The 24,861-nt window shown below is 45.9% G+C and overlaps 1 protein-coding gene across 1 annotated transcript in view; it reads right to left on the reverse strand.

Annotated features, from left to right (window-relative positions):
- Positions 1 to 1,841: 1,841 nt before the first annotated feature.
- Positions 1,842 to 24,861, reverse strand: part of LOC136126724 (phospholipase A and acyltransferase 3) — a 28,466-nt gene continuing 5,446 nt past the window's right edge. The window contains exons 3-5 of the mRNA XM_065882091.1: positions 14,227 to 14,329; positions 8,338 to 8,606; positions 1,842 to 2,089 (exon numbers count right to left, since the gene is read on the reverse strand). Of these exons, the coding sequence (XP_065738163.1) occupies positions 1,988 to 2,089; positions 8,338 to 8,606; positions 14,227 to 14,329 (474 nt within the window). The 3' untranslated portion in view covers positions 1,842 to 1,987. The remainder of the gene's footprint in view (positions 2,090 to 8,337; positions 8,607 to 14,226; positions 14,330 to 24,861) is intronic.

The raw sequence follows: 24,861 nt of genomic DNA on the forward strand, positions 1-24,861 counted from the left end.
TTTCAACTTCAGTCTTTGTGTCCTTATATTTCAGTTGCATCTGCTGTAGACAGTACTCCCTGGATTAGCTGTCTAATCCAGCATAATATTTGTCTTATACTTGGCAAATTTAGTCCATATATACTTATGGTCATTACCAATATATTTGGAATTAGTTCTTCCGTCTTCTCTGGTCATTTCTACACACCCCACTTTCTGTATGTAATGTTTATTTTGTAATTGAACTGGGTGTCTTAGTTTTGCTTTCTTGTGTTTATTCTACTTCATTCCTTTTTACTCGACAATTAGTTTGGAGGTTTATGCTCCACGCCTCTGCATCACCTTATGCCATGCGACAGAGTGGGCTTCAAGAAACCCACCTTTGGGCTTCCCTGGGGGCGCAGTGGTTGAGAGTCCGCCTGCCGATGCAGGGGACGCGGGTTCGTGTCCCGGTCCGGGAAGATCCCACATGCCGCGGAGCGGCTGGGCCCGTGAGCCATGGTCGCTGAGCCTGCGCGTCCGGAGCCTGTGCTCCGCAACGGGAGAGGCCACAACAGTGAGAGGCCCGCGTACCGCAAAAAAAAAAAAGAAACCCACCCTTTAATTTGGACCTGTGTCCCTTGGGTTTGGGGAGCTTAAGAACTGGCACGACATGGGACATCAACAGAACTGAAACAAAAAGGAAGAAAACTACACTGGGAGACACTACTCTTACATCAACGCTGGGACATGAATGGGCACAAGCTAATACTGGACCAGATGTGGGCCAAGCAGGAGGGAGCTGGCCAGGAGCCATTTGTAAGTCCTGTCCAGGATTCCAAAAGACTGATGGTCCCCAGACAACCAGGGCTGACGAAGGAAACATTCGCAAGCAGACAGAGAAGACGTGCCCTGTGGAGGGAAGGACAGTCGGCCCCAACAGGGTACTTCTGAGGAACCCACAAAAGCCCCTTTCAGGAAAATGGTCACTTTGAACACCTGCCAAGCCCAGCGAGCAACACCAGGAGACCTCAAGGGACCAACCATGAAGGATCGTCCCTTCGCCCCCAGACCCTCCCGCGAGGGCTCAGCTACACCTACATCAGGCATGGGATGAGCCACACCCCCACCCCGAAAGCCCTGAGGCAACTTTGTACCACGAGACCTGGCCCCACTGGGCAGAGCTGATTGGCCTAGTGGGGCCACCTGACCCAATGGCAGCCAATCAATCTGTAGGCTAAGTGTGGTGAGCTGAGCCAATCAGATTCTCTCTCAGGAGCTTGCGTTGGGAGCACCTCGCAGGCCACAGGGAGGGATGAAACTGAGCAGATGTGGGGAGAGAAGCCGCAGGAGCGGGTGTGGGATCAGAGACTTGGCGGTGGGGGGGAGGGGTGTCGTGACAGCCCAAGTGGAGAGGACGTAGGAGTGCTGCGGGGTGGAAGTGATAAGGCTGAGAAAAGCTGTGGAGATCAGAGGGAGATAAAGGAGATTTTAACAAGACTGGCAAGAGCATATAGTCTTTCCTTATGGCTGAGGTTTGAACCCCACGGACATGGACTCCAGCTACTAAGTCCTGGAAGCCAGACTGGGTCTAGCTCCAGGCCAAAGGTCCTGGGTGTGCAGTGGTTCCTGTTCTTGAATATCAGTCAGGTTTGTCTGTCTCCCTTGCTGCCCACCTGTATCCTCACCACTAGAAGCCCCCATTACTTGAGATAACTGGAGTTGGACTTTGTTTCCTGCACGTGAAGAATGCAGCCCACAAATAGAAAGTGAGAGAAAATCACCGAAGAGGCAGAGAACAACATGGCATCATCAGGAACAGAGCGTAGCCGCACCCTCAACAGACCACGCCAGGCAGTTCTTGCTGCACTTCCCCCAAGAAAATCCTCCTTCATTGGGCTTTATTTTATTCTGTGAAAATAAGCCTTATTGTAAAACAGAATAAATCCACAAACCAAACCTCAAACCCTCTAGCAAAGAAGGCCCCCTTAATGTATAAATTCACTGCCGACAAGAGAGTCCCTTCAAGTCATTGCTTTTGTTTCTTGTTTCTTGAGAACATGATTCCAATGAGGCCTATGGCTGCCAGGCCCACTCCTGCGATGCCAGCTACCATGATGGCCTCTCTGACCTGGAAGAGAGAGGAGGGTGGATCAGATTCTGTGTCAGGAATCTGAGTACACGCTGTACGTTCAACAAGAACATCCAGCTCCGGGAGCCTCCCATGCCCCTTGGTCTTCTTGACAAACTCAGAAGTCAACTAACATTGGCAGGGAAATGGGGAGAAGAGGGCAGGATGGGGAAGGAGTGGTGGGTGGGGCCAGCTGGCCAATGACATACACAGGTCTGAAGCGGGAAACTCACTTCACCCTGTGAGTACTTAAAGCACACATCCCCAGAGGGTGGCTGTGAAAAGGACAGGGAGATGAAGCCAGATGGTTGAAATCCTGGCTGGCCAACAGGGAGCTCTCGAAGTAAGTGTGAAGTTGAAGAGTCATTGCTATTGAATCCTCAATAAACCGTGACCTCCGGCAGAGCAAAACCCTCACTTGCCGTCATCTTCGCTGTATTCCCAGCACCCGGTCCTGCCAGGTGCAGAGGTGCTCTTTGCATGTTCTTAAATGACTCAACTATGAAGAGTAGTAATGTTATACTTTAAATTATTAAGATATCTGACTTGTATTGTTTGTACTAGAAAAAAAAACATTGCAAAAGTAAGAGTAAGTTTCAGGGTAAAAATTGAACATGTATCAAATTTCACTCTTTCCAAAATCCAACTAAAAGTAAAATAAGGCATTTGTTTTAGGCATAATTCCACTAGGACCCAAAGAACACTAAATGCAGTGAAGGCACAATGCCCGAAATCATGAAAACTGTACTTTTTCCCACTAACGGTATCATGAACATGGATCAAGAAATCTCACCCTAAAACCAAGCCAAGCATTTAAGCAGCACCAAGAACTGCAAAGGAAAAGATTATAATGATTTTACGCCAAGAAGTCCAATGAGACAGTGTACTAAAACTCCCAGTAATAAAAAGGATGAAAATGTGGAGTTGGTACCCCAAACCCACATCCTTACATGACACCGCCAACTCTGCCCTTGGTACCCTGAGCACAGAGCTTGCCTAGGTTGTGTATGTTGTGGCCGAAAAATTCCCACATGCCCACCATAGAGAAGACTCTGAAAAACTTCAATGCTTAAAAAGAATATATGTTGCCACTGCCCAGGCTTATCCGAGCCATAAACGTGTCCAGCATAGCTGTGTGAAATGCCAGAAATACACCAGTGTAACTAACATCACAAGGTACCCAGAACACATGTCAACAAAAGTTTGCATGAAGCTACTGACCTAAGGTTTGACTGCCGCTCAGTCTTTAGACCTTCCTGTTAAATTAAAGGTAATTAGGCTTGGCTTTGTGGCAACCGTGGTCCTGCCGGGTTCTTGCTAGGGAGCCTGCATAAAACCACTTGGATCCAGTGTTTTCCTTGCTAAGCTATGTGTCAAGGTGGGAGAAATGGTTTGCAGATAATGGAGTAGGAACAATAAGCCCCCAGTTCTTTACAGAACCTCACAGTGTGAGGAGAAACGCTGATGGAGCCGGTTCATACAAAAGGTGCTTTGTCAAGGAAAACAACAATAGCCTCATTGTTTGCGCTCATGCTTTGTACAGAGTCAAATTGTGTCATTAAATACAAGAAAGTAGTATTTAGTTAGCCCTGAGAGTGCAGAGTTTACGGAAAGAATGACCTTCCCAGGAGAGACAGAGCTACCTGCACATGTCATCGATGGTTTTCTTGTTGTAAGGCTGCTGGGTCCAGCCCAGCCACTGTGCTGAAATTACAACAGTTCTGATCGTGAAAATGGGCTACACGGTGTGCACCAGAGGTCTTCGATCAGAATATTATGAAAGAGAAAAGTTGCCCCTCATTATCTTTTCTCGAAAGTGGGCAAACAGTAATCCTATCAGACTGCGGACAATTAGCTGCTTATGCTACACATCTACTATGAGTTAAGCCCCGGAATTGTTTCTGGGAAAAAGGCAATTCTAATGTGCTTTTCTTCACTTTCAGCAATGTTCTAAGTGGATATAAGAAGAGTAATATTATTCAGAAAGCAATTGAATTCAGACTATGAGAGGTTATAAAATAACAATGGTTATAAAATATGTGTACAGAAAGTTGGCTTTAATGTTTACAGTAGTTGCTATATAATACCCTGTAATTTATCCAGGTTTATGTAATTACACAATACCATTGGCCACATCTTCAATTTCTATTTATCTTAAAATTTTATCTGGGCTTCCCTGGTGGCGCAGTGGTTGAGAGTCCGCCTGCCGATGCAGGGGACGCGGGTTCGTGGCCCGGTCCGGGAAGATCCCACATGCCACGGAGCGGCTGGGCCCGTGAGCCATGGCCGCTGAGCCTGCGCGTCCGGAGACTGTGCTCCGCGACGGGAGAGGCCACAACAGTGAGAGGCCCGCGTATCGCAAAAAAAAAAAAAATTTTATCTGACACAGGTAGACTTCAGCATGAGTGTAGCTCCTAGTTGCTTTTTGCTAGAGTACTATTCAGTACAAAAGCTTACTAAGTATACATTTTTTGAAGCCTGAGTATTTTTAAATAGGTAGGTGGAAAATAGGACCGTCTCGATTAGAATACTCTTAGGCATGGAAAGCACAAACAACATTTTGGTTTAAATCCATTGTTTCCCTTTCTACATGGAAACTTAGATGAGTTACATATAGTCCGTTGAAGGAAAATCTAGTCTGCTTCAAAGAGCTGAACACAAATAAACATAATGACTAATAAGATCCTTTTCACACAGAAAATTATCCTCGAGTTAAGCGAAAAAGAGAGCTGCTGCTTTGATGGCTCTTACAAAGCAAAAGCGCTGCCGGACGTTGTCCAGCATCCACTAAATCCACCCTCTCTAGTGAGATGGGAGAAGTGCAGAAGCTACATTTTAATTTGGCCACACCGTGTATTATGACCATTACTCACCTCGGCCAGTACTTCCCGAGGGGGTACAGGCTTGCCCTCTGGGGGAAATTTGGCAATATCTACAGACATTTTGGTTCTTACACCTGGGGGTGGAGGGTGCTACTGGCATCTAGTTGGTAGAGGCCATGGATGCTACTAAATATCCTGCAATACACAGGGCAAGTCCTAACAATGAAGACTTATCTTCATTGCTAATGACCCAAAATGTCAACAGTGCTGAGGCTGAGAAACCCTCATCTAGGCCAAGAAATGAAAGAGGAAATCTTTGGAAACAGTATAAATGGCACCTCTTTTTGTTTCGTAGTATGTTCTGGTTTCATGTTCTGTGAGGGGGTCCAGTAGGATTGTTGATGCTGTTTTATCATTGTTGTGTTGTCACGGTTTTGCCTCTTTCAGGTGGCTGGCTAGCGCATTGGGCTAAAGCCTCAGGAAGAGAATGGGATGTGTCCAATTTGTATTGTTTCATTTTTCAAGAAGGTGCTTGTAGAAAGAGCAAATGATAAAAAATATTTCTTGGTTCTTTCAGTATCTCAAGGTTTGGAATTGTATTTAAGTGCTCAAAATATGTATTTTACTAAATTATGTAACAATTTTGTGAAGAAATGCTCTACTTATATTAAATTGTGACTCTCTTCTTTAGTCTATTAATAATCACTAAAGGATAACTAAAAATGAGATGATTTGGAGATATTTTATAAATCTACCAAATCTTCTTAAAATAGCACCCTGAATTTGGTATCTTATACTTCCCAAATTTGTACAGTAATCTCTATTTGGAGTTTATTGCTGCACGGGAGGGCGGACATTTACCTGAAGTAGAAGCCAGGTGTAATCAACACCTCAATTGTTATGCAGGATCACCCATGGAATCAGATTTATTTAGCATATGTTTCTCTTTTTTATGCTGATATCATCACTGCTACTTTTTAAAAAACTTCTACTGTACCCAGATCTACCAATAAGTGTTAGTTTTCTCATTGAAAAAGATAAATAATTGGAAAACAGGGGAGAGAAGAAAAGAAAATCAGAGGAGCAGTCTAGGGGTACAACCTCTGAATAATCAGTGTTCCCGAATGAGAGAAGAGAAAATGGAAAATTTCCCAGAATTGAAGGAACAGGGTTTCCACATTGAAAAGTGTCATCAAGTGCCCAGCACAATTCATGAAAACAGATCCACACAAGGTTTATCATAGTGAAATCTCAGAACACTGAAGATAAAGAGAAGATTCTATAAGCTTCCAGAAAGATAAAATTGGTCACATACAAAGGATCGAAAATCAGAACCGATTCAGACTTCTCGTAAACAATAGCATAAACTAGATGACAATGGAGCAATACCATCACATTTTTTTAAAAATTCTTTTCAGCCTAGAATTCCATACCCAGCCAAACTATCAATCAAATCCGAGGATAAAATGAAGATGTTTTCAGGCATAAACAATCTTTTTAAAATGCATCCTTTCTCAGAATCTATTAGAGGTGGTATTCCACCAAAACAAGAGAGTAATCCAAGAAAGAGAAAGATGTGAGTTGCAGAGGATAAAAGCATTAATACAGGAGAGAACAGAAGGGCATCTCTAAAGGATGCTAGTAAAGAGAGATACCAGGATGACAGTATGCATCAAATGTGACTCAAAACAAATGTTTTGAAGGCCATTATCCCCCCTAGATAGATATGCTGAGTGCCATCATCCCCCAGATTCCTTCTGGTTGCCTCACATTTGTAATCTGAGTCACGAGGTTCCTCTCATGGACCCGCCCACTGACTTTCCCAGAAGGAGCCTCTTATAAACTGTCAGGGAAATTGGAACTAGACTGTGCCCCAGAGATTCTGGGACTCTTCACCAAACACTGGCAGTATTGCCCTATCCTTCCCTAGCTAGGTGTGTACTTGCTACTAGTCAATTTTTGTATTAATCATCTTTCACATTCATATTTGTATATATATACACACACACATACTTATATTTATTGTATGTATGTACATATATGTATATGTAAATATATGTATCACATATACATTTTTATATATTTACATACATATTATTGAATAATAATAACATGAGTGATTGAAGAAAAAAAATAAGAGAATACCCATTGGAAGATACCTACTGTATCGTCACAGAGCATAGGATGAATTCACCAACATGCAGGTCAGTGTAATAAATAAACACAGCTGATTATCAGCGGTATGAGGAAGGCTGAGCGTGATCCTTGTAGGGGGTGTTGGTGGATGCCTCCCCAGCAAGTCACTGTGGCCCAGACAGGCCAGTGGACAAGACAGTGGGTGAACCAAGAAAAAGAATGAAGATGAGGACCATTATGACTACTTCTACTATTACAATGTATTAAGTGTACTTTCTGAGTTGCCACTCTGCTAGCATAAGGATGCTCTTATTTAATTCACACAGTAACCCTCCTAGATCAGTATTATCACTTGTACTTCACCAGGGTTTAGAGAACATGAATCGATCTGTCTGCCAGGCCATGCCCTTGACCACCACAATGACCAAGGAAGAAGACACCAGATCTCAAAAAATACTGAAAATCAACAACCTGATGGATCTTAAACTCATCCTTTACTGAAAGAAAAAAAAAAAACATACTCTTTTGCATCAACAGGCATCCAAGAACTTTTCCAAACAATGTTCTCACACACACACACACACACACACACACACACACACACACACATAAATGAGGGGGCCGCAGGGAAGGGCCAGAAAAGGAGAGGAGAAAGTGAGAGAAAATGGGAAGGAAGTTAGTCACCCAGGTGAAAAAGCAATTCAAAGAAGAGAGTGGCCATGGCCAAAATCAACTAAGTAAATAAAACACACCTGCATCACCTGGAGCCTCCTGGACTGCCCCTTGGCTTAAGGCAGGGCTAAGCACAGGGCTTTTTATAAGTTACGGCAGACCTGGGCGTCGGCTCCCACCTCTGCTACTTATCAGCACAGCTGGAGACAACTCTCAGGAAAAGAGACAACACAGATTTGTTTGATGAAATGAATGGCCATCAACAAGTGCTGTGAGCCTCAGTTTCCACATCTGTAAAGCGGGATAGTAAAACCTGCCTCTGAAGTTGTGGGAAGGGTCCATCTCAGGGCCAGGAAGCCAGGAAGGGCCGGGCACCAGGCTGACAGTGACGGCTGTGCTCACACCCTCGGCCATCGTCCCCCGACCACACTGGTCCGCGGTGCCCATCTCCCCACCTCCTCCCCACCCCAATTGTGACATCCTTGAGGGCAGGCTTCTGCCTCTGCTGTTCTGTCTTGTTTGTGCTCCTGTCTCCAGCCCAGCCCAGCCCACCCTGATGCCCAGGTCAGCGGAGGAAATGGTCTGGTTCCCGGGGATGGGGACACACTGAGGACGCACCTGGTCACTGCGGGGGATCCCGTAGCGCAGCTCGTTGACAAAGTGCTCGCAGTTCTCGCTGGTCAGCTTGTAGAGAACTTCCTGGCCCACCAGCTCCTCTGCCTGCTGGACAATCTTGCTGGGAGGCAATGGCGAGTACTTGTCATCGTGCTTATTGTTGACCTGGTACCGGTCTCGCCCGGCCACGTCGCACAGCCGATCCTTCTTCACTATGGCCTTGTCGGTCAGCGCAGACATGACACTGGCCATACCAGCTCCTGCGATTTCACCTATGGATTCAGGATGAGAAACAGCGGGATCGGTCCTGAGCCGGCCCACAGGGGCTCAGAGCAGCCCCAAGCCTGGCATCCGCCACATCCACAAGGGGACGAGCAGATGTGAAAGGGCCACAGCTGTGTGGCTGTGAATAAGGTGCTTATGGCCTCTAGGCCTTGGTTTCCATATCTGAAATGAGGTGGAGTGAAGTTCCATGATTTGTTGTGATTATTTTTAACCTAGAGAAGCTGGCCTCGTACACCCTCTTGATTGTGCAAATATGGGCCCTGAGCACACCCACCTCCTTGGAGGAATAGAGTGTGAACTTTTTGTGATCCTAAAAATGCTACACTTCCTTGACACATACAAAGCTGATTACTGCGGAAAAGGTAGATGGATTTGCAGAAGTAGATCCTATCCTTCTTGGAGCAAAGGGACCAAAACCCCACAGCTGCTCCCAGAGGTGTGACACCAGGGAGGTCCATGGGGAGGGGCTGGAAGAGGCAACAAATTTCCAGAAATGAAACTGCCTTGAAGCAAGGGGTTTGGGCTCAGTAGAAGGACCAGGATAGTTGGGAGGGAAAGCTGATGCCAGCACAGAGATTGGGCATACCTCCTGAGGCAGCCAGCCTACACCGTGTGGGGAGGGGCAAGCTTTTGGTATGATGGCTGAAGAGGTGTGCTTGCACGACAGAGGTGGACCCCAGGGAACATCACAGAAGAGGCTCACTGTCCCTCAAGGAGCCTCTGCGGCCCTGCCGCGATCGGGAACCCCCAAGGCTCTTCTCAGCAGGGGAAGCATCTGTTACACTGGGCAGGACCCATCTTCCCCCGTAACACCATGTGACAACAACAAGCAACGGCAAGAGGGTCTGATCAGAGTCCAGGTCCTGTTCTGCTAGGCTTTCCAAAGAGGACTAAACCCCTCTGCCCTGAGTATAATCCTGAGATTTTAGAAAATCAGAAGAATTCAGACTTGCTACTAACAGGGCACAAGGTGCTTGAGGATCCAGTGAAGTAAATGAAAGATGGTGCTGTGTTTGAGCCCCAAATTTACGGAAAGGCTCGGTGTGGTGACTGGATCAGGGGAGCTCCTGAGACCCATCCACCTTCAGCCCCTAGGCGCGTGGGTGGCAGGGCTGGGACTGGGGCGAGGCAAGCAAGGTGCCTGGAGCACAGAATTTCAGGAGGTACCAACTCTCAGGGATGCAAGTTCAGAGTCAACACCTAAGAGTGAGGGCTTCCTTACACTTCACACCCTGGGTGTCACCCTGGTGACTGAGTGCACAGGCTGACAGTCAGAAGCTCTGGGATCTGATTCTGGCTCCATCACTGAATGGTCTTGACATGTCACTTAACTTTGCTGAGCCAACCCTGGGAATCCACAAATACCAGCTAAGGTGGATTCACAAACACACATCCATATAGGAATTTAAAGTTTCTTTTAAAAGAATTATTTTACTTTTTAAAGTTAGTCTACTAAAGAAAATACCAATTAAATTATTGGAGAGAGGGCACAAGGATATGGCAAGCAATCAGTGACTAAATTTTGGGAAACCTCAGACTTGACAGTATAGCAGCATGTGGAAGGGCAGGGAAGAGAGAGTCAGACAGCCAGGGTTTGAGTCCCACCTCCACGACTTTCCTGCTATGTGACCTTGGACAAGTGGCTTAATTTCTCTAAGTCCCCAATTCCTTGTAGAATAGGGTCAGTAAGTTCTACCTGTGCCTACAGTACTGGACGGGGAGCTGCAAGGATTAAAGAAACTGACTAGGTAAGGTGCCTCCACCAGTGCCTAGCACAGAGTGAGTGCCTCATTAGTACTGGGTTGTTCTCTAAGCTTCCTTCCAACGCTAATTTCCACCGTTTTCTCAGTAGCAGGAGGTCAGTCCTCCTTGCCTCACCTATTCCACGGGGTTCCTGTGAAGCTCGAGTGAGAAGATGCAGATAGAAGCATATTTCCCTTTGAGGAGCACCACTCACCCAATGAAGGGTGTCACACCTACCCACCCAGATCCCCTGTCGTGCCATCCCCTGCTTCCTGTCCAGCAGTTACACCCACTCAGTGCAGTCAAGCAATACTGGTGCTGGTCCGAGGTGCTGAGCACAGACACGAACTAGACAGCGCACCTGCCCTCAACGAGTTTACACTCTAGTGAAAGGACACTGACAAGGAACAAACAGAAAAAATAACACTTTCAGGTACTGAAAATGCTATGGAGAAGATTAAGCGAAGTCACGTAAGGAGAGGATGACCAGGGGAGGCTGCTCTCACTCGGGGTGCGGGGGGGCCACGCCCAGAAACAGGCATTTGAATTGAGACTTGAACGATGAAGAGGAGGCAGCTGTGCTGAGAGCCAGGAAAGAGCATCACAAGCAGAAGGAAGAGCAAAGGCAAGGACCTCGGGAAGAAAGGCACGTGGCGTGCTTGAGGCTGCAAGGAGGCCAATGTGGCTGAAGTCTAGAGACCCAGGAGGAGAGAAGAGGAAGCTTCAAGAAGGTCAGAGAGGCAGGCAGAGGCCAGACCACGCCAGGCTCACAAGCCACAGCACAGATCTGAAACTTATTCTACGTGTGATGGAAAAGCCAGTCGAAATTAAAAGAAGGCGAGTGACATAATCAGATTGATACTTTGGAATGATCACACTGGCTGCCCAGTGAAGGAAGGACTGACCGTAAGTGGACAAGAGGCAGAGAGACCAACCAGAAGCTGCAGTAGCATCAGGTGAGAGAGGATGGTAGCTTACCCCAGGGCACAGCAGTGGACATGCTGAGAAGTGATCAGGTTGGGGGTCTGTTTTGGAGATAAAGCCAACAGGATTTCCTGATGGATTAGACGTGGGGTGAAAAGGATCAAGGATGATGCCTAGACTTTTGGTCTAAGCAACCGGATGGTATTGTCCGCTGGAGCCCTCCATTTGGGGTGTGTCAAGTTCAACATGCCAATTAGATACCCAACTGAAGATGCCAAGTCGTCAAGAGGTTACACACATCTGAAGCTAAGCAGGGTTAAAATCAAGTTAAGGGAGACATCGACAAATAGAAGGTGTTAGAAGCCAGTGGACCGGATGAGGGAGAAGTAAGGATTAGAGGTATGGGAGAGGAGGAGCCCCCTAGACACAGGAGGCCAAGAAGGAAGGGCCCCGGGCTTCCCTGGTGGCGCAGTGGTTGAGAGTCCGCCTGCCGATGCAGGGGACACGGGTTCGTGCCCCGTTCTGGGAAGATCCCACATGCCGCGGAGCGGCTGGGCCCGTGAGCCATGGCCACTGAGCCTGTGCGTCCGGAGCCTGGGCTCCGCGATGGGAGCGGCCACAACACTGAGAGGCCCGCGTACTGCAAAAAAAAAAAAAAAAAAAGAAGGAAGGGCCCAGTGGGAAAGGAAGGCAGCGCCAGGTGAAGAGCAGAGAGGCCACTGCAGAGAAGCCAAGTAAGCCTTGACCAGGATATTGATTGTATTGATTTAGCCTTGATAAGAGCTGCTCCAGGAGGGGAGTAAATACTCCCTGGTGGGGCTTCCCTGGTGGCGCAGTGGTTGAGAGTCCGCCTGCCGATGCAGGGGACATGGGTTCGTGCCCCAGTCCGGGAGGATCCCACATGCCGCGGAGCGGCTAGGCCCGTGAGCCACGGCCGCTGGGCCTGTGCATCCGGAGCCTGTGCTCCGCAACGGGAGAGGCCACAACAGTGAGAGGCCTGCGTACCGCAAAAAAAAAAAAAAAAAAAATACTCCCTGGTGGAGGGAACAGAAGAGAGGATGGGAAGTGAGGAACCAGCAGGGGCCGTGGCAGACAAGAGAGCTGCTCCATGGGAAGTCAGCTAGAGAGGTCGAAGCGGTGTTTGTTTGTTTTATCAGTGGGAGATATTCCAGTGGTTTCTAGGCCAATAGGAATAATACAGAATTATTATTATTTTTTTTTTTTTCTTTTTTTTTGGTACGCGGGCCTCTCACTGCTGTGGCCTCTCCCGTTGCGGAGCACAGGCTCCGGACGCGCAGGCTCAGCGGCCATGGCTCACGGGCCCAGCCACTCCGCGGCATGTGGGATCTTCCCAGACCGGGGCATGAACCCGTGTCCCCTGCATCGGCAGGCGGACTCTCAACCACTGCGCCACCAGGGAAGCCCCAGAATTATTATTAATTTGAGGGTACAGTGCTTGTGAAAGTAAGAGAAGGGGGTCCGGGGCCCACACCTAAAGGCTGGCCTTTAAAATAAGGGCAGGGGCACATATATACAATGGAATATTACTCAGCCATAAAAAGAAATGAAATTGAGCTATGTGTAATGAGGTGGATGGACCTAGAGTCTGTCATACCGAATGAAGTAAGTCAGAAAGAGAAAGACAAATACCATATGCTAACACATATATATGGAATTTAAGAAAAAAAAATTTCATGAAGAACCTAGGGGTAAGACAGGAATAAAGACACAGACCCGCAAGAGGGAAGAGATATGGGAACATATGTATATGTATAACTGATTCACTTTGTTATAAAGCAGAAACTAACACACCATTGTAAAGCAATTATACTCCAATAATGATGTAAAAAAAATAAAATAAAATAAAATAAGGGCAGGGGCACATTTGCACCGTAACACAAGAAAAGGCAGATTATGTGGTTCTAGATGTTGGTGGTTTGGTTGATCAGGGGTGGGGATGGTGACATCTACCCTGGTTACTTCTAGATTTCTCTATAAATACAGGGTGAGGTCATTCATTTTGCTACCATTCTTGGTCAGCAAAAGACACATCCAAGAATGTCCACAGCAGCTGCACACAGAGCAGCCCACTAATGGAAGCATCCGATGCCCATCAGCGGAAGAATACATAACAAACTGGGCGATGTCCATATAACCGAGGACATGCAGCAATGGAAAAGTAAGAACAACACAGATGACCTCACAGGCCCAGGGAAAGAGCCGGACACAAAAGAGCACAAGCTGTGTGATTCCTCTGCTCTGAAGTTCTACAACAAGCACAGCTAACCTACAGCAGGAAAACCCAGAAGAATGGTTGCCTCTAGGGAGGGAGAGAGCATACTGAAGAGGCATGAGGGGGTCTTTTCGGGGAGTGGAAATGTTCTAGGTCTTGATCTGGTCATTGTCACATGGATGGATACATTTTTTTTAATTCACTGACTATACACCTGACAGTATTGTGCCCTTTACTATATTTCGGTTAGACCTCAGTTTAAGTAAAAAGTTTGAGAAAACGGGTGGGGAATTCTCCCAATAATCCTGCGCATTAAGGATTCTTAACATCAGTTTACAAATGAGGAAACCAAGGCCGGAGAGTGAAAATGGATTCACAGACAAGTCTGCTGCCCAAACACCTGTGCTCTTCCCAGGAGATTTGCACTTCAGGATCCAATGTGTTTTATACGAAGTCATAATACACAAAATACATGAAAAGCAGAACTGCCCCCTTGGAAGCCCACCTCAGTCTCTCTGCATGGCCCTGGTGTTCCAAGGTGCAGAGTCTGAAAACCACTGCCCCACACCGAGCTGTCCTCCTTTAGCAACCAGGAACCAACCGTCAGTTGGGGGCGATAGAAGAATATTGGGGTCCCCTGTGAACCACAGCTCCCCCATCTCCCTCTGCTCCCAGCCCCAGCACAGTGGAGCGCTGGGCACCCTTACTTGGTGGGGCCAGGTGGATCACATATCCATCGCCAACGTAGACGGCCCAGTGTCTGTAGAAAGGGCGGAAAATCTCGATCAGGTCTCCAGGCTGGGGCTCTGGCTGCAAAACCAAGAAGAGTGCTGTTTCAGGTGACACGAGAGCTTGGAACCAGGGGCAGGGCTCAGCTAGGAGGGTGCAGCACCGCGGCCTCCAGCTAACAGCTCTCCAGGGTGTCCTCCTGAGCCCTGCCCGGCCAATCCAATGCCAGTCTGACTTCACAAGCCTGTGTCCCACACCTGCAGGGACTACGGGCCTGCCCACCTGTCATTACAACCTGCCAAGTGCACGCCTAAAGGGTTTCTTCATTAGCCGGGGTTTCTGCCTTATTGTTCCTCTTTCCAGGAGTATTATTTATTGAACTCTTACTCAGAGCCAAGCGCTCTGCTAAGTGTTTTACAGGCGTAGCTCAATAAATTCACACAACCCTCCTATGAGGTGGGCACTGCTGTGACCCCCATGTTATGAATGAGGAAATCAAGGCTCAGAGATGCAAAGGAATGTCCTCAAAGCCACACAGCCCGAGTGGCGTGGCCAGGACTCAACACTAGGCTGCCTGATTCCCAGGCCCAGTGACTTGACCACAGGCAACACCACAGGTTATGTGATTAGAGCCATGCATCTGGAGACTCTTCCAGGGGGGTCAAATTGGGGGGTGTCACACAGACACTCCGCGACCTGGCCCGGGGCCTGGCAGAGAACTGGTGTCAACCTCTGGCAGTAATGTGCCCCTGGCTGCTCATCCCAAGGATAAGAGGGTGTATGTGTGTGTGTGTGTCAGTGTGTGTGTGTGTGTGTGTGTGTGTGTGTGTGTGTGTGTGAGACAAGCACTGCGCTCACACCAGTACTTCTGACACTGGATGTGTGGGTTTTCCACACTAAGCGATTCAATCCTCGGTGCACACTGACTGGGCACCCACAGTTTACCTCAGTTCTGACACTAACGGCCCGGAGTTAGCACAGACCCACAGGCTTAGTCCCAGAAGACTGAGGCCCCACACACACTTTAGACGCCAACTGCAAGTTGCAGGTTGTTAGCTGTGCTGTGAACAACCGGCTGTAAATTGGGGGTTCCCACAGCCCCCTCCTTGGGTTCAGTACTTTGCTGGAACAGCTCATAGAACTCAAGAAAATAGCTGACTTGCTAGATTACCAGTTACTAGAAAATATACAACACAGGAAGAGCCAGAGATGCAGAGGGCAAGCTGTGGCGGGAGGGGCACGGAGCTTCCATTACCCCTCTGGGGACCAGCACCCCCGTGCTTTCACCAACAGCCTGGGTTAGGGGTTTTATGGAGGCTTCGTTACGTAGGCACAATGGATTAAATCACTGACCATTGGTGATTAATGCAACCTCCAGCCCTCCGATCACCTGGTCAGTTGAAAGGGGCTCATTATGAATGACGAAAGACATTCCTCTCACCTCTACTGCTCAGGAAATTACTTGGATTTTAGGAGCTCTGTGGCAGGAACCCGAGACCAAGACTAAATATCCATTTCTCATTATATCACAGTGAGAGTGCGTGGGAGTGAGGGTGTGTGCGTGTGTGTGCAGGGAAAGGTGGGAAAGATGCTGAAATGCTCCTCAGAGCCCCGCCCTGTTAGGGGAGCACAGCAGCCCAGAGCCTGAGAAAACCTGGGGAGGTTCAAGAACACTTTCATTCAACCTATTGAGGTCCCAATGCCAGACACCGGGCTAAGTACTGCGGGTGGGGACACTCCGACCTGGGCCAGGATCAGGGCTGATGAGCTTCCGTGGTCCAAACCAACCTTAAATCTCTTTAGAACACCTGGAGACAGAGCCCATCGGTGGTCGTTCCAGCCCTCTGTCCTTTCCCGCTCACCTGCTTGCTCTTAGGGGACAGACCCATAGGAGTTTGCCCACGTCCCACCGCCAAACTCTGTGGGCCTGAGAGATTCCATCAAAGATAAGGGGGGAGCATGGACTCCCCCTTGTATGGCCTCCCCTGGGATAAAAATGATGGGCAGTGGAAGAGCCAATCACAACTCTATAATGGCTAGGAAGCAGGGTCAATGACAGTTCATTTCTACTTATAGAAACAACAAAACTGCAAACAAACATCCCACGTGGAAGGAAAAAAATCTTTTCACAGGAATTTTACAGATAAATCATATTGTCTTATTGCAGTGATTATAATTTATCTTCCCAGAAGAAGGCGCCCAGACCTTACTGGGAAGCTTTCAGAACACTGGACAATGGTCACAATTGATGAATCCCATTTGTTTTCCAGAATAAAAGAAAAAGTATATATTAATTGTTTGGTGAGAGTTATGGGGTCTTCAAGGACCCCCAAAGGGCAATTTAACTGGACATTTCCATGAATAAGCCAGGACACAAAAGCAAGGCTGAGACCCAGCCCTCAGGGAGGCTACTGATTAGAAAAGGAGACAGTTGGGACATCAGGAATATGACATCAAGTAATAAGCAGCCAGTAGGTACACAGACCCAAGGAGCTCAGGGGCTCACTGTGTTCCAGACAGATATCAATGAAAGATATTGATATACAGAGAAACATGCTTGCAAAAATAAATAAATATATATAAACACACACATACACACACACACACACACACACAGTGACAAAAATATCTACAAAGAAACTCAGACTTTATAACACTAAATACTGATGCTAAGTGAAAGAAGCCATACCAATAATCAACGTACTGTGTGATTCCATTACATGTCATTCCAGAATAGGCATCACCATAGGACAGAAAGGTAATCAGTGATTGTCAGGGGCTAGGAGTCAGGAGAGGGGTTGACAAGAAAGGGGAATGAGGAAATTTCAGAGCAATTAAATTTTCTGTACTGTTCTCTATTTGATGGTGGTGAATGGTTACTCAGTTGTCCATGTTTATCAGAACTCATCGAACTGAACACTAAAAGGGTAAATTAGACCATAACTTTTTTAAACACTAATTGTTTTAATAAATAAAAAATTTTAACTTTAAAAAAATGGATATCCACAATTTGAAAGCAAAAAAGCTGTGATTTTTTTTTAATACTCAGTCATATTGCCTGTCTCTTGTAATGGCAACAGGCACATATTTCCAAATATGCACTAGCTTAAAACATGACATCACTCAAGGAAACTTCTTTTTAAAAATGAAGTGAAAGGTGCTGGACTCGCCCACGGAGCCCTGTGCACTAGTTAGAAGCAAGGACTCGATGTTCACATGACCATGTGGATAATCTTTCAGATACAGTGCTGAGTGAAAAAATGAGATTGAGCTCTGCAAAATACCACTTATACGTATTAAAGATACCCACACACAAACCAATAATACATGTCTTACCAGAACCACACCCAAAAAAACAATTTCTAAAAACAACAACAAAAGAATCTGAAGAATACATACTAAATATATTAGGATGCTACCTAGCCATTGGGAAGATGAAGAGGGAGACGAATGATGGTAAAAGGGAACTTAATAAAAAAAAAACAGAAGAAAAGGGGTCTTGCAGGGACCAGTGAGGACAGGGTGCCATGAACAGGGATATAAATAATTCACACCCTTTCACTAAACTCTAATTGGAGAAACAACTGCTTAATGATACACACAGCCAACTGAGCTGAATCAAAATTAAGAACTCAAGAAAGCATGTTATAAAATTAGAAATATGAGAACAAAGTCCTTGGGCCAAATTTGTGCCTCTGCTTATTTTTGTATGAGGCAAAGAATAATCTTTACATTTTTCAGTGGTTGGGGGAAAAGTCAAAAGAAGAAGAATATTTTGTGACACATGAAATTATATGAAATTCAAACTTCAGTATCTATAAAGTTTTATTGGCACAAAGCCACCCCCATCATTTACCTTGTGGCCGAGGCTGCTTTCTCTCTACAGCAGTAGAGTAGTTGCAACAGAGACCAGAGATAGTAAAATATTCACTCTCTGCCCCTTCAGTTTGGATCAACAGTGATCCCTCTCTCACTCAGCTTCATCCCCAGTCCCAGAAACCTAGCTGTACCCTGTTGTCAGGTGGTTCTTCCCCCAGGAACAAGGAGAGCCAGCAGGAAGCCAGAAACTCTCCAGAGCACAGTAACCATGGCTCTCCCACACAACACAGCCAATGACAGCGGCAAAGCTGAGACTCTGCACCCACAGGATTTCAGAACAAAAAGTCTTTATTCTCTCCACAAAAGCACAGTTTACAAAGAGCTGTGTAACAGCCATTTTCCTTAGCAAGCAAATGGAGAACAATATCTGGCCTCTGCAATTCACACTGGAAAAACCACCTAAACAACCATTAATAAGGACCAACTAAATTAATTATGTTATATTTATATGTACAAACAGCCAATAGAGAGAACAAGTTGGATTTACGTAAGCAGACATAGAAATAATCAAAACAAGTAAGTTGGAAAACATTATCCCATTTTTGTTTAAAAAACATTGTTATACATTCACATGCAAAATGTATTATACACTATGTATGAGCTGAGGAAAATACACCAAACTGTTGTGTATGATATACAGTGGGGGTTGGGATTCAGAGACTTTTATATTTTGCTATATTATTTTATTATAATAAAAACTTTTATTATTTTTATAATATGAAATACTGTTTTTTGTTTTTTTGTTTTTTTTTTTATGCGTTACGCGGGCCTCTCACTGTTGTGGCCTCTCCCGTTGCGGAGGACAGGCTCCGGACGCGCAGGCTCAGCGGCCATGGCTCACGGGCCCAGCCGCTCCGCGGCATGTGGGATCTTCCCAGACCGGGGCACGAACCCGTGTCCCCTGCATCGGCAGGCGGACTCTCAACCACTGCGCCACCAGGGAAGCCCCTAAAATATTGTATTTTTATAATAAAAACTTTTTTAATAATAAAACTTTTTATAATAAAAACTTTTATTTTTATAATAAAAACTTTTATTAAAAGAGCTTTAGATGGGAAAACATCCTTCTTATTGATGAACTTGCAGTTTTTTAATTGAAAAAGGGGGATGTTATCTGTCAGCAAAACCTCTTGAAATATTGCATATTACCATGTTAATGATGCTTAAAAATCATTAACACTTAAATGTAACACATAAAAGCATAAAATAAAACTTTAAATTATATAGATGGATATGTTTCAGATCTTAGAATAGAGGAAGAAATTCTAAAGATAAAGTCCAAAGAACGAGGCATAAAGTAAAAGATTGAGAGTTTTTACAATTGAAAAATGTTACAGTTCTTACTAAACGTTTCTATCATTGCCTGTTACATTCATACTCCCTTTTAAGAGAAAATGACCACCCACAATCCCGACTGCCCAGGCAGCCATATTTTATACCACGTGACCACTTCATCCTAGCCTCCATCAGCTGGACTAGAAAAAGGCACGGTTCCCAAGCAGGTCACCAACCTATGATCCTCCATAAGTGGACCTGGGCCAACCAAATTTTCTCTCTCTCTCTCTCTCAAAAATCTGAACCAAGTAATGAAAAAGAAAATAGCTTTTGGCAGAGGGGCTAAAATTGAAAAGTCATGACAAAGAGGAGGCAAGGGAGACCCCAGTGAACCACAGGCCAAACCGAGGGTTGGAGTTCTCACACCCACTCTGACCAAGTAGAAGACCCCTGTTGACAGTGGGAGAGAAGGAAGCAGGCATATCAGGAATGGCTAGCTGAGTCACACCAGTGGCGGAGCACCAGAGGAGAGATGCACCATCTCCAGCTGCTGAGTGCCTGGAATCACCGTGATCCTGGACTGCCTCCCAGCCCCTGGGAGGCCGAGCCTTAACACAGCTCCTATACTTAGATTTTCAAGAGAATCCCCTTATTGCTCCACATGTGTCCTTAGAATAAACTTTTTTCACTTGAGCTAGCTTAATTGGGCTGCTGGTTACTTATAACCAAAAGAGCCAGACCAGAACATTCTGTGCATTGAAAACACACCACAGACAAACTACCATGACCAACTGGAAGAAAATGACAGCTTTAATACATAAAGAGTTTTTATGAATCAATAAAAAATGTAAACACCAGGCTTCCCTGGTGGCGCAGTGGTTGAGAGTCCACCTGATGATGCAGGGGACACGGGTTCGTGCCCTGGTCCGGGAGGATCCCACATGCCACGGAGCGGCTGGGCGCGTGAGCCATGGCCGTGCTCCGCAACGGGAGAGGCCACAGCAGTGAGAGGCCCGCGTACCACCAAAATAAAAAAAAAAAAAAAGTAAACACCAAAATAGAATAAAGTGGAGAAAGGGTATAATAAATAATTTTAAAAGGAGAAATACATATTACCACTAATACAAGAAAACACGTTCTATCTCACTAGTAATCCAATTAAATTAAAAACTGGTTTGGGGGAAGATTAAAATACTAATACTAAATATAGGAAAAGATGCAGGTAAGCAGGCACCCTCAGTCACTGCTGTTAGGAGTCTAAATAAATACAACTTTTCTGAAGGTCAATTTGGCAATCTGTATCACTAACCTTAAAAATATTCATATCCTTTGACCCAATTTCTATTTATAGACCAGATCTTAAGGAAATAATCTGAAATGCCTATAAAAGATGTCACAAAGTCACATCTAATGGCAAAAAATTAGATACCTAAATATCCTACAAAAAGAGATTAAATATTGCCATAATTATATACTAATATACAGTTATGTTTTAAAAGTTATATCTTAAAAGAATACTTAAGGACAAGAAATGTCTATAATATAATGGTAAGTAAAAAAGCTTTACAATCAACGATAACTCAAGTTTTTTTAAGTAAAAATTTAAAAAGCTTTACACGAAATGGTATTTTTTTTTAAACTTTGTTCAAAAAAGATAACCAACGCATGTTTTTTGAAAACTGTGGAAATACACCAAAACATAAAGTGTTTATTACTAGGTGGTGAAACTTGGGGTATTAATTTTCTTTTTAATTCTGTTCTAGTTTTCCAAATGTGTAAATACATATATATTTGTTTTAGAATCAGAAAACGACATAAGGCTTGACAAACATCAGTGTGTTCAATCTGGGGTGATCCGTACAATTACTATTATGTAACAAAATAAATACACACAACAAAAAACTAGAGGGCTTCCCTGGTGGCGCAGTGGTTGAGAGTCCGCCTGCCGATGCAGGGGACGCGGGTTCGTGCCCCGGTCCAGGAAGATCCCACATGCCGCGGAGCGGCTAGGCCCGTGAGCCATGGCCGCTGAGCCTGCGCGTCCGGAGCCTGTGCTCCGCAACGAGAGAGGCCACAGCAGTGAGAGGCCCGCGTACCGCAAAAAAAAAAAAAAAAAAAAAAAAAAAAAAAAAAAAAAAACTAGAAAGATGCATACCAACATCCTAACAGAGATTCCCGCCAGGGGCCAGGGCTAAGCGTGGTTATTGTGTTTATGTTGCTTCCTTCTATTTTTCTGCATTTTCCAGCTTTTCTGCAACAAGCAGAAAAGTTTATAACATGCTTCGCAACACTGTTATGAAAATTTTTCAGACATTAGTTTGAATTTCCAAATGTTCAAAATTGAAAGCATTTTTCAGTAAACATCTGTATACCCCACCACCTACATCTACTGTTAGGCTACTGAAGTGGCTGTATCACAAATATGTCCACCTACTCCGTACAAATTACAGGAGGGGAGGTTGCTGGCATGCATGCAGAATCACCCTGCCCTTAACAAACGCCCTCCCCCGCCCCAGGGAAACGGTGTAACTGGTCAACGACACTCCTTGAGAATCCCTTCACATTGGGGATACACACCTCTGCCTGAGAGGGTCAAGGAACTCTTTCATTTGCTCATTCGTTCTACAGATGTTCACAGAGCCGGGCACCTGGGCCACGCCTGTGAACAAAGGCCGAGATACCTGACTTCACGGAGTCAGGTATCAGGTATTTTGTTCAGCATCAAGGAGAGAGACAGAAATTTTTAAAAATTTCTTTGAAGTCTTAGTAAATGAGTAAATCATCCAGAATAGTAGAAGAGATACCAAATAAAAACAAAAAGAAAGAAAGAAAAGGTAGGGCAGGGTTAAGGGGCTGGAGTGGGATGGGAAGGGGGAGGGGATTGCAATAGCAAAAGGGGGTCAGAGAAGGCAGAGAGTGGGCCCTGCAGATGTTGAGAAGACCCAGGCCGAGGGAACAGCCTGAGCAAAGGCCCCAGGTAGTAGTATGTTAGAGGAACAGCCCGGAGGCCAGCGTGGCTGGAGTGGAGTGGGGAGTGGAAGAGGGGAGGATGGAGGATGGAGAGAGAAGTTGATGGCTCAGACAAGATGCAGGGAGCAGGGGATGAGAAGTAATGCATTCTGGATTTCTTTGAAGGCAGAGCCAACAGGATTTGCTGTTGCAATGAGATAAGGTGTGAAGGAAAGAGGCGTGAAACGTGACTTCAAGGTTTCGGGGAGGCTGAATGGGCAGGCTGCAGACACGGAGGGCACACTGGGTTGAAATAGCCACCAGGTAGCCACCTGGAGAGGCAGGGAGGCAGCTGCATGCATGAGTCTGGAGGTCAGAAGAGGGGTCTGGGGTGAGGGTCACTGTCGATCTTTAGGAGAACAGGTCCTATTGGGAGCTGGAGGCAAAAGCCGGCTGAAATGGGTATAAGAGAGACTAGGAAAGGACCTCCTCCTAGAAAAGGGAGCAGCTGAGATTTTGCTGAAGTCTTGAAAGATGACAGGGAGCATGTACATGGTAGACACAGACTTCAAACCCAAATCCTGCACTTCTGTTTTTTGTTTTGTTTGGCCACACCTTGTGGCATGTGGGATGTAAGTTCCCCGACCTCGGATCCAACCCGTGCCCCCTGCAGTGGAAGCTCGGAGTCTTAACCACTGGACCACCAGGGAATTCCCCCAAATCCTTCACTCTTTGTTTTTCCATATATATGGAATCTAAAAAAAAAAAAAAAAAAAAGTTTCTGCAGAACCTAAAGGCAGGACAGGAATAAAGACCCAGATGTAGAGAATGGACTTTAGGACACGGGGAGGGGGAAGGGTAAGCTGGGACGAAGTGAGACAGTGGCATGGACATACATACACTACCAAATGTAAAATAGCTGGGAAGCAGCCGCATAGCACAGGGAGATCAGCTCAGTGCTTTGAAATCCTTCACTCTTAACCCTCACACTCTCCTGCAATCAGAGGAGGCAGTGGGGAGGAAGCGGCCGGAAAGGAGAAATATGGAGACGGGACAGACAGGAGCAAAAGCACAGCGGTGCGGGCGCCTCAGGGTGATCTTGCAGTTGGGTCAGAAGCAGGATCCCTGGGGTGGAACCCAGGCCAGGTGTAAGCTTCCAGGTGATTCTACAGTGCAGCCAGAGAACCACAGGAGAGACGGGTTAGGCAGAGAGGGGCAGTCATACCTCACTTTGCAGGTGGGGAAACTGACACTGAGGGAATGAGGTCACTTAGGTCAGCCCGAAAGTAGCAAAGCAGGAACTTGAACCACAGCCTGATCCCCACCACAAGGAAAATCTGCCAGCCTTCTGGCAGATTTCACCATCTGCCCCTGCATGTTGATCCACATTCACTCCTGCAACTCCGATCCAGTGTGAGACCCTCAGCTGTGGGCACTGGACAGGACCAGATGGAAAAGTAAGGGCACTTCCAGAAGAATTTTCAACACAAGGGTTGAAACAAAACAAAAAGAATGTTTTTCTTTATTTTTTGTTAATTTTACTTTGAATGGGGTACCTATATTTTTAGTTAATTTTACTTATTTATTTTTTTAAATATTTATTTATGTATTTATTTTGGCTGCGCCGGGACTTAGTTGCGGCACGTGGGATCTTCGTTGTGGCAATGCAGACTCCTTAGTTTCAGCATGTGGACTCTTAGTTGTGGCATGCATGTGGGATCTAGCTCCCTGACCAGGGATCAAACCCCAACCCCTGCACTGGGAGCGTGGAGTCCTACCCACTGGACCACGAGGGAAGTCCCTAGAATGTTTTTCTTTCATTCAAGGCCGCTAAGGAAGCATTCCAATCCGCCTCCACTCAGCTCCATTTAGCCTCCTCATCAGAAGTTTGCAATTTTTTTATTTTGATGAAATATTTCAGGCATACGAAAAATACAGGAAGTAGGCTAATGAGCATTACTGCTCTGCCTTTAAATTAGGATGCACTTGGTTTTCAGAAACTGCATACTGATTACAGCCGTGGGCTCTGAAGCCAGACAGCCTGGGTTCAAATTCTGGCTCTGCTACTTACTAGCCGGATAGCCTTGGGCACGTTACCCAACTTCTCCCAGCCTCAGTTTCCTCAGCTCTAAAATGAGGATAATTACAGCACCTGATTCATGACGTTGTCCTGAGAATCAAATAAATTAGTACCTATAAAGCACTCAGCAAATACTACCTGGCACATAGGTAAACGGCAGTTTTTGCTGCCACTGTTCTTGGGGGTGCTTTTATTATTTTGGATTTGGGAAGGTCAGAGGCAGCTCCAGGAGTAGCTGGAGACACTATGGAGGATGTGAGACCCAGCCTGAGAGCAAGTTTTCCTTGTTCCCAAATCACATGCTCTGGTGAATGTGGAAATCCCTCAACTCACCCACTTCATTTCTGATACTCTGGGGAAAACATCTACAAGCATGTAATTCAAAAACCAGAAGTCCAGGGAGGGTGCTGAAAAGGGACTTTTCCAGCAC

The sequence above is a fragment of the Phocoena phocoena genome, chromosome 8, assembly GCF_963924675.1.
Source record: "Phocoena phocoena chromosome 8, mPhoPho1.1, whole genome shotgun sequence".
Classification (NCBI taxonomy): Eukaryota; Metazoa; Chordata; class Mammalia; order Artiodactyla; family Phocoenidae; genus Phocoena; species Phocoena phocoena.